The sequence below is a fragment of the Branchiostoma lanceolatum genome, chromosome 6 (assembly GCF_035083965.1).
Source record: "Branchiostoma lanceolatum isolate klBraLanc5 chromosome 6, klBraLanc5.hap2, whole genome shotgun sequence".
NCBI lineage: Eukaryota > Metazoa > Chordata > Leptocardii > Amphioxiformes > Branchiostomatidae > Branchiostoma > Branchiostoma lanceolatum.
The window spans coordinates 5086981-5098046 of NC_089727.1; the positions used below are offsets into that span (position 1 = coordinate 5086981).

The following is an 11066-nucleotide window of genomic DNA, read 5'->3' on the forward strand; positions in this document are numbered from 1 at the left end:
ATTGTCATATGATGCGAGGTGCTTACTTTTCTTGGTGCCTCTTCTATGGGGGTTTAACGCCTTAACGCGCATAGTTTGAATGAGAGTTAGAGTTAGTTTCGGAGAGGAAAAATGCGGTCTTTTATTTGCGTAGCATGAACACGACGAACCCCAGACCCAGTCTCCACATTTCTGTTCATCTTCAAGCAGAACTTCCGGTGGCAAAATCTTCGGCCAAGACAGTATCCATGGGCCACCGGAGTAGAAAGGCCAGGTGCTTCGTAGAACGATGAGCTTGAGAAACATTACGATTTTGCCTGTCTACATCTGCTTGGAGATAAATTTCTGTAAAGTGCAGGGAAACTAGAGAAAGTCCTTCCGACTAATTTCATTCTGATACCTGGGCTGATCCATGACTTTTTCTTATCCCTTTCATTTTTGTGTAATTGCCTCATTACAAAGAACGGCTCAGGTCTCACCTGCATGGCTTAGCAGTCGTCCAATCGGGCGCGTCGCCTGGAGCTACAATCTCGGGCCCGAGTGGAGGCGGTGTGTAGTTCCAACAACCCCATAATCATATTATTTGTCTGCAGAGAAAGCGGCCATTTAGCTTTAACCGTTTGTTTATGGGTTGTAGATTGTTAGTTTTCTGTAGCGTCAGTTTGAATCTACCCGTCCCCCCATAGCGGGTCGTAGGTTCGGACCTGTACCTGTGTGCATAATAAGGTTTTACACTGGAGGCCGATATGGTGGAGTCATCGGCAGTTGTCCAACCACCCCTACGGGGCACAAGTGGACCCCCTTCCGACTGGCTGTCAGGTCGTCGCGGTCTCTTCTCGGAAGTCAGTCCGCTCCCAAGGCTCTTTTTTCCAGCCCGGTCTAGCATGGCCGAGTTCGACTCGATCCGGATAATTCTGGCAAAATGGTGAGTACGAAAAATAAGTCTCAATACTTTGACAAAAAACACAAGAGATGTTCGTTACATGAAAAGGCATAATCAATTAATATTCCTGGCTAAGAAGACAGTTTTAGCTTTTTCAAAGTTTTGTTCTTACAATTTTGTGACGCCTTCGGTGTTATGTTTGACGCGCTTTCAGTACCTAACTGCGTAAGCCCCACGTGCCTTCTCACCTCTAAGAAAGCAAACTTGTATTCTTGATTTAGTCAATAACAATAGATAAGAGATATGGGCGAACGGAGCACACGAAAAAAACAGATACTAGTAATACCCTAGACAGTTTGCAAAACGATTCGATACAGTGGTATAAAGATTTCTAGCCCACAAAAACACAAACGTTGCTGCCATAGCGTTTCAATGGACTACCAACATTCCATGCAGACAGCGATTGTTTCACTACCAACTTCTAATTAGGTCCTCTCGTAATTCAACGTCGTTACCGGAAACTATCAATCGCATATACGAACAACCAACTACAAACAAAATAATCTTCAAATATGTACCATAAGCACTGCCTACACTTAACACCAATATATTGCCTGTTTTCTATAAACCTCAGAGTTAAGCAAAATTTCAGTCGAGAAAGACGGAAACATGTATGATCCTTCGAAGAACAGTTATGAGTTTTATGGTATCTTCTTGGAATTCTATTCTACTAGACTCAACTAACACATCACGTACTGTTGCATGTTGCATGAAGAGTTCACATCTAAACCCAAACCTGGCCTCAGTTTGAAAATCTGCACCACTAACACGACACTGTTGCATCTTGCATGTTGCATGTTAGTCAATCACATTTTCTAGAAGAGTAAACCAAAGCCTGCACTCAGTTTGAAAATCTGCACCACTAACACGACAGAACCGTTGGCAAAGGTTATCATCAAAGTGCCATAATGACGACTGAACGTGTTGATGCAACCGTTGAGAGGGGGTCATTAGAGGTCATAAAACCCCAGACAGTGGGGCTATCTGTGTCTTCTGTCGGTATGTATATGCACAGCGTGTGTCCGAGTCTAGAAAAAAATCACCTGAAACAAAAAAGTAATTATAGAGTCGAACATATGCAGAATGGGGTCGCTGCAGTGAAATTTACTAGAAATTGCCTTTTTTACACGGACCCCCTCCCTGGTACCCTAAGGTGCTGCTGCATATCCTTTGTGGTTTCAGGTGACTCTAAGAGCACATAAAATCGCAGACAGACACGGTCTCTGTGCATCCTGCAGGTAAAGCACAGCGTACGTCTACATAAAGATCACTTGCCCGTAGAAGAAATGATAGAGTCAAAGAATGTGGCCGCTGCAATAAATCTGTCAGCGAGAGACCATTTCATTTAGACCCCCTCCCCGCTAGCTTAAGGTGCTGTTGCACACCTTTTGTTTCAGGGAATAAGATGAGCACATAAATCCACAGACACCATCTGTGAGTTGTTCTGAACAATTACTGGAAACATCAAAGTAATCATGGAGTCAACAGTAGAGAAAATTGGGTCTCTTGAACTCTCTTCAATGTTTTATCTGACAGAAAGCTACTATACTGTGCAGTATTTCATGTAGACCCTCTCTCTGCTACCTTAAGGTACTGATCCGAATAGCGCATACGAGCACAGACAGAGACACCATGTCTATCTTCTGTCGGTAAACACAGCATGTGCATGCCCACGTCTATCTGAACATTACAAGGCGATGTCAAAGAAGAAAGCACACAGGGCTAGAGAATGTGACCGCTGGATCATTCGTCTTCCACTGTCTCGGAAAAAGAAGCCGAACCCAATAAGTTAAAACTTAGTGTCAGTAGCTAAGACTAAAGTAGTCATATGTTATATTGTTATCATTGTCTTGTACTCCGTGTAAAGCCCCTGTCACACTTGTGCGTATATACAAGTCCGCATGAGTTACGTGTTAACATGTTTTTGGTTTAGGTTAAGTTTGCAGCCGAATAAGTGATTTCTTTAATAGGTTCGATCACTAAGCTGCACAACGGTGGGTCGAAGTAGAAAATGCGCAACTCACGCGCACTTGAATGTACGCACAAGTGTGACAGGACCCTTACATGTACATGTACTTGCAATTAGCCTACGGACAGGAATTTGCAATAAACGTCCCATTTATTTCACCAAGTACATCTGTCAGCGAGTGACGATCCCTGCTACCTTGAGGTGCTTCTGCACATCCTTTGTTTCAGGCGACTTGAAGAGCACGTAAAACCGCAGACAGAGACACCACCTGTGTCTACTGTCGATATCCACAGCAGTTTATCGAAATGTTACTTGTAACATCAAAGCAATAACGGCGTCAAAAGTAGGCAGAATCGGGTTTCTGCAATGAATATGTCAGCGAACGCCTATTTCACATGGACCCACTGGAGGAGCACATAAAACCGCAGATACAGACACTACCTGTGGCTTCTGTCGATATCTACAGCGGGTATCCGCGTTTATCGGAACATTACTTGTTACACCAAAGCAATAATGGCGTCAAAAGTATGCAGAATCGGGTTTCTGTAATGAATCTGTCCGTTCATATGGACCCCCTCGAAGAGCACATAAAACCTCAGACAGAGACACTACCTGTGTCTTCTGTCTATAGGCACAGCGGGTGTCCGCGTTGATCTGAACATTACTTGAAACACTAAAGCAATAATGGCGGGAGTCAACAATAGAAAGAATCGGATCCCTGCAATAAATCTGTCAGCGAGCGACCATTTCATTTGGACCCCCTCCCCGCTACCTTAAGGTGCTGTTGCACACCTTTTGTTTCAGGTTATTAGAAGAGCAGATAAACTCATAGACACTACCTGTGTCTTTCGTGGATAAGAACATTAAGCTACCATTTCATTTGGAACCCCTCCCCGCTACCTTAAGGTGGTGTTGAACACCTTTTGTTTCAGGGGATTAAAAGAGTAGATTAATCCACAGACGCTAAATATGTGTCGTCTGTGGATAAGAACATTACTTGAAACACAATGGAGTTAGAAATAGAGAGAATCGCCTCGCTGCGATAAATATACCTTTAAGCGACTTTTTCGTCTGGACCCCCTCCCCGCTACCTTAAGGTGGTGTCGCACAACTTTTGTTTCAGGGGATTAAAAGAGCAGATAAAGCCACAGACACCATTAGTGTCTTCCTTGGATAAAGAACATTACTTGAAACACAATGGAGTTAGAAATAGAGAGAATCGACTCAATACGATAAATATACCTTTAAGCGACTATTTCGTCTGGACCCCCTCCCCGCTACCTTAAGGTGCTGCTGTACATCTTTTGTTTCAAGGGATTAGAAGAGCACATAAACGCACAGACACCATCTGTATCTTCCGTGGAATAAGAACATTAAGCGACCATTTCATTTGGACCCCCTCCCCGCTACCTTAAGGTGGTGTTGCAGATCTTTTGTTTCAGGGGATTAGAAGAGCAGATGAAACCATAGACACTACCTGTGTCGTCCGTGGATTAGAACAGTACTTGAAACATAATGGAATTAGAAATAGAGAGAATTGCCTCAATGCGATAAATATACCTTTAATCGACTATTTCGTCTGGACCCCCTCCTCGCTACCTTAAGGTGCTGCTGTACATCTTTTGTTTCAAGGGATTAGAAGAGCACATAAACGCACAGACAGAACCTGTGTCTTCTGTGGATAAGATCATTACTTCAAACATCTGTTGAAACATCAAAGTAGTCATGGTGTCCCCGCTACCTTAATGTGCTGCTGTAATATTACCTTACAATATCAAAGTGCCGTTCATATATTCACAGTTCGTAACCTTTTTCAGCCGACGAATGATCGGAGTGGGTCACAAATTGTTCTTTCTCTCTCACTCTCCTGAAAAAGTGATCGATATTCGACTGCTCGGTACCTTCAAATGCACACAAGGTATTCAAAGGGGGTGATTTTCACGGTCATGTATCTTGTATTGTTACACTAACGTTCAGTTTTTATATATTGTACATGTAACCCTCACATGTAGCTTCTATTGTGGACAGGTCACCGTGCACCTTTTCTGTTCGACAAGAAAGTGACGGAGAGCGATTACCACTGGAGGCATTTCGCTTATACAAGACAGTATCACCTTACGACATCTAGGTGCCTGTTATATATAACAAACTGAAAGACATTCAAATGTGATTGCTAACGTATTCTAAAACCCCAATGCAAGGTATTCAAAGGGATCAATTTTCATGGCTATACATAGATTCTGTCCGAGGACAGGTCACCGTGCACCTTACAAGAAAGTGACAGAGAGCGATTGCCACTGGAGGCACTTCGCTTCTACTAGACTGCTCCCATGAACAAAGAGAATTACGCGCACCATCCGGTAAGAATAGTCGTACCTACTCTCCAAGCAGAGGAGGGGTTCCGGCTGGTTTTTGACGTGTTTTTAGGCGTTTTTGTCGGGCTTTCTACTTGCACCGTCTTAAAGGAATGGTAGATGCTCAAAATAGACATCAAACAGACAAAAAACATTGATCCCCACCAGACTGTTCGGGAATGGTTTAAATTGTTTGAAAGTAACAAATGAATATATTAATCCCATAGGATATCCCCGGCTGGTTTAAATTGAACGAAAGTAATGCGCATGTACGTGTAGGGTTGGCCAATTTCTAGGTCAGCTGTCGAGGAAGTTTTATAACAGGTGGTTAGTCAGATGGTAAAACTGCCCTTCAGCGTAACATACCAACTTTGGAGAAACGCGCCGAGGGCTATTTAGTCTGCATAGATCGACTTGCCGCACTTACCCTTGCATATCTAGCTGCAACCGCTCTTTAAAACTATACGATGAATTAAGATCTTTAGACCCTAAACCAACCGCTTTCCAGCGGACGGGCAAACACAAGCCACCCGTCTATTCCTTTAGCTTTTCTATCAATACCTCTCTATTTATGAAAGCTGGCCGCACAAGTATTGTTTACATTATAATTACATATTGGTGTGTCTATCATTGCATATTTTTCTCCTCTGTGTCTAATTGAGACTAGGGCAACACATTTTTACCTTCGTTTCATGCCAATTGTTTTTAATTCCGAGTCACATGTAGTAATTTACCTCGAAGAGATCAGGAACATGACAGGTGTTTTATTGATAATACATCTTTGTGTGCTGTGGTATGTTTCCTCGTCTTAACTAACCACTCATGCCTACGACGAGCGGATTACTACAGTAACTCCGTAAACAAAAGAGCACTGTTCGAAAGTGGTTTTATTTCACGAAATTGATCATTGAAATCGTTAATCCACTTAATCCAGCTTAATCCCATGTAAGTATTTGTGGATTTGAATGGCCCCCCTGTCGCTTCTGATGAATTTTGCCGTAATTGTCGCCAGGCAAATTAAGACCTGTGTCAGTAAACGTTAACATGAATGGATGAACAGACTCAACCAGATATCTGCGGCCAGGTGTCGTTTGTCGTAAACCAAGGAGGTTAAAATTGCGTAAACATATCATTGATTCCGTAAATTTGATATGAGACATACTTTTAAGCATTAAAAGTACGTAACTTTTGTGATATTGTCATCTGTTCATTTGTATGTATTCTATTGCTACATAATTTGTACAGATATTTAATTCACATACATCGTAGCTTGTATGTGGCAACCCAGCCGAGGTTAATCAATCCCCTATGTGTGTACTAAGTGGCCACTTCGGGCCCACAGCCAACGTCAGACATTCAAAACATTCTGGGGGCAACAGAGAAGGCCTCTCGTTACAATGGTTCTGAAGGGGGAACAGTATTCTCCAAGCAGAGGCTTCGATCGGGGGGCTAGGAGTGTCCGGGATTTTTGACGTCTTTTAACGAAGGGAGGACAGCGTTAAAAATCCCGGACACTCCTAAGCCTCCTGATCGAAACCTCTGCTTGGAGAATGGGGAACAGTACGAAAGCTCGAAGCGATGCGGCGAGAAAGCTTCTCCACGCTATTGGCAATCTTCAAACCCCATTACGTGACAGGTCGTTCGGCGTAATTTAACCAGCTGTTGCTGCGCCGCGTGCCTGCGAAGCTGGTGTGTTACGCCGAATGGCGGTTATACCGGCTATATAGATACAGATACAGATCTCCAAGCCTTCTCTAGGCAATTTCCAAGCACTTCCAGACCCATTTCCAAACCTTCTACAGACAATTACAAACCGTTTCCAAGCATTTCAAAACCAATTTCAAAGCTGTTTCCTGGAACAAAAAATAGATTCGCATCAAACTGTATGAAAAATACACACAAACTATGCTCATCACTTATTTATTTTAGTGTTTTTTTTTGTCATTTATGTGACGTTTTTCGTTCCCGCAAACTGCCCGACCGGGCACCGGTTTGGAAATATGGCCGTAGCATAAGATAATCATTCTGATCTGATCTTTGCGGTTTCTTACAGCAACGTACAGTCTGAGTGGACGAAGCATGTGCGTCCGGATGGGTCGTTATTCTACCTGGAACCGGAACTAGATCCGGATCCGGACAGAAGACTCGGAACAGTTGGACACAAAACTGACCTCGATAAACGGAGAAGAGATTCCGGCATAGAGGATGACCTGATGCGACAAAAACGGAAATCTAGCAAGATCATAAAATGTGTGCTACGTACTCTTTTGAGGAAGCGGAACGGAGTAAAGGGACAATACACGAATGGACTGAATGTAGAGAAGAAAATGAACGCTGTGACGAACTGCGCGGAGTTACAGAAGTTCCACGTGCGGTTAAAGGTAGACCCGAGAGGTGGTGGGAACTTATTGGACGGAGTCTTTCCGATAGAAAAACTGACAAGGGTCGATTGGTTATTAGAGGACAGATCAGACAATCAATGCAGCGGGAAAAGAATCTTCGTCGAGGACCTCCCGGAATATGGAGCTTTGACAAGACTCTCTAATCTACGCAGAGGTATATAATATAACCTATTTTTTAGGATCATAGATATCTTCCTTCTCATCCAAGAAATGGCAGCCTCCGTTTGGTCATTGACCCATTATCTGATGAAACGTCAAAGCGTACATGATTTCTAATAGGTTAAGATTATTTCTGACAACCTACGAAGTTTGGGATTAATTTGCATTAACTTCTGGCCCTGGTCCACAGCCAAGATGCTTTACTTTCGCTAAGAAGATTTGTCAACATAATTTAGAACACTTTGATTGTAATATGTGACCGCAGCCTAGAAAGAAGACATCATTGCCGATGGCTTTATCAAGCCAGTGTTGTTCGCCAGGGTTACATGCCACCAAGCACTGTAGGGCCATCCTCACTAGACAGCTTTAAACGACGCTTACAGTTGTATGTTCAATGGTTAGGTGTGACAGGCCGTTCAGTGTAATATAAGCAGATGTTGACGCGCCGCGTGCCTGCGAAGCTGGTGTCAAGCCCCTATCTCACTGGACCCGCGACACGTTGGCGACCTCGCTGCGACCCGGCGATTTGAAAGAGCGCTCAACGACTTTCATCGATGAAAAACTAATATTCTATGTGTTTTGTCGTCTTTTTAGTAATACTTATACTACCCATTATAAAGTCAAGGGTACCACAGATCCAATTTAAGACGCAGCGAGGTCGCCAATGTGTCGCGGGTCCAGTGAGAGAAGGGGATTTACGCTGAAGGACGGTTATACCAGATCCAGATGCAGATAAATCTAGTAATAGCTGCTGCCGACAGTTGATAAATGTCTAGCCTCTGTCTGTACCGCAGGTGACTGTATCTCGGCCCTGAATGACATCTCGGTAACCCGGGGCAACCTCAGCAGTCTGCTGGCGGCCATCTCCCAGCCTATGGAGGTACGGTGTCCGGAATGTGGGACAAATGACCTACAAATCTCGGGTCAACATAGTTCTTAGTGGACATCTCTGTGATCTGATGTCACCTGGGAGAAGCATCTGAAGCTGGATGGATGGATGGATGGATGGATGGATGGATAGAGATAGATAGAGACAGACAGAAAGAGAGAGAAAGAGAGCACAAATATGTAAAAACAAAATAGTGAATACAAATGGGCATACAGATTTGACAGCTATTAGCATCTATCTAAATCCAGTATGAGTTTGATTCAAAGTGAATCTCAACGTTCATCATACTTGATTATCGGCATAATGTGATTTATTTAAGATATCCTGCGCACAAACCGTCCAAGATGAAAATGTATTTCTTTACTTCATTTGTCTATTCATTGGTTACGCCAAAAATAATTACTCAAGCAACTGGATAAAGTTTTGAAACAGTCAGACGCGACAAAACTTTATCCAGTTGCTTGAGTAATTATTGTTGGCGTATCTTATTACCTGGATGTCTAACTTTCATCAACGTATTCATTGGTTAGGCTGAAAACGTTACCGTCTATCTGGACGTAATTCATATTTCGCTGACTGTTATGGCGTCATTATCAGACGATCTCTATCAGGGTAACCAAATGCGTATCTAAGATGAACCCTGAGTCTGCATACGTCTGATCAATGTTCAAACATTTTCTTTCCTAGGTGATTCTGACGATTGAAAGGTCACAGAAGGCGAGTCTACGCAAGCGCAACGCTGTACACCAGTTGGACGCTGTTCCGGAATCCAGTAAAGATGAGACGCATGCGCAGCAGAGTGGATCACTGTTCTCGTCTAAATGGTCGAACGTGAACCCCAGAGGACGAGACGGCAAAGCTGAGATGTTGATCATCAAGGACTGAAGTCGCCAGATGGCGCCACCGAACGCAAAAGACATGTAGCCTCAGTAACTTTCTCACATTTGAGTTGTCGACGTCAACCCTCGATTATAAAGCACATCTGAACCTATGTTTACACCATTACTAAGAAGAGAGAAGAAGCCAAATTCACGTAATCATTAGACTAGTGCTAGCCTGTCATTGTATTTATGTATTTGTAAACTGTGACTTTTTTGTGACCTGTACTGAACCCAGTGGGTATATGTGTACAATAAAGGTCTTCATTCATTCAATGTATTAAAATATGTAGAGTTTATGAATAGCTGAAATGAAACGGGCTGCTGCTAAAGACTGAATAGTGTATGTTTCTTTAGTTATTAGAATTCTGCCTGTATGATCCGCTATTGACTGCAGTCCATATAGACCACGGTGTGCTTAGCATGAACAAATGTGCTAAAGTGCTACGTACTGCTATGACATTTAGATGCAAACCTTTCCCCCATAACAATATACACAGCTGCTAGCATGTACTACTAGCTACAGAAAGCTTGCTATCGGAGAGTGCCGACAGAAAACGGGGGATATGATAAAAAGGTCACAATCTTTTCCACGAACCTCTGCTTGGAGGGTAACCCTTTCCCCTATATCACAAGGAGTGCCATGTTATATAGTCACCGTAGTCTCTTATCTGAAATGGCAAATGCACCGGATACAAAGGCGGCTTTTTACAACTTTATAAAGAAGCAATGTCCCCAGGGCGTTATATGCTTCTCGAATGTCTGTCTGAGGAGTGGTGATAAGACAACTGTTACTGATAAGACGGAAGTCCTGCTAAGGCTCCTCAGGTGAGGAATGCTGAGCTCGTGCTCACCTGGGGAGGATGTCTACTGTTCCAAGCAGGGGGTGGGAGGAGCGACTTGTGCTAGGGTCACATTTCTCAGCCGGGACCCGGCCGGGCTGTTTGCGGAAACGAGAAGTCAAAATGTATATCAATATATATGCACAAGCTATGCTCTTAGATAATTTTTGGTACGTTTTCATTGTCTTTTATATTATACTTAACGTTCCCAAAGACTGCCCGGCCGGGCCCCGGATTGGAAAAGTGACCCAAGCATTAGCTGGGAATCACACACGGTAAGTGTTTGGGCGGATCGCTCCAGGCAAAAAGAACAACAAAAACAACAAAACAAAACAAAACAAAGCCTAGAAATGTGGGCTGATTGGTGGCGGCAACTCAACAAAACTGAACTATAGACTTTCCATGTGATTTGGAGAGTTGGTGCCGGGATGAGGCATGAGTTTGTAATGGCCAGAGCACACCACGGTAGACCCCTATTCGTACGGAGAACACTTATAATATTCTTATAGACAAGTGCGGTGGTGGGATCTTTAACGTGCTCTAGCTAGTGTATTCTTCAAATACAAGACAGACGGCTTAACGTCCCGTCCGAATGACAATCTGGGCGTATAGATGACTCATTTTACTTGATACTCGGAGTTGAATCTGTGC

The 11066-nt window shown here is 43.4% G+C and overlaps 1 protein-coding gene across 1 annotated transcript; it reads left to right on the plus strand.

The window, feature by feature from the left end:
• The first annotated feature begins 863 nt into the window (after nt 1-863).
• Nucleotides 864-9807, plus strand: LOC136437208 (protein inturned-like). Its single transcript, XM_066431688.1, has 4 exons — nt 864-904; nt 7299-7801; nt 8601-8686; nt 9383-9807. Exons 1-4 carry the CDS (start codon nt 864-866, stop codon nt 9578-9580), a joined length of 828 nt encoding a protein of 275 aa, XP_066287785.1. The 3' UTR covers nt 9581-9807.
• The last annotated feature ends 1259 nt before the right edge of the window (nt 9808-11066 follow it).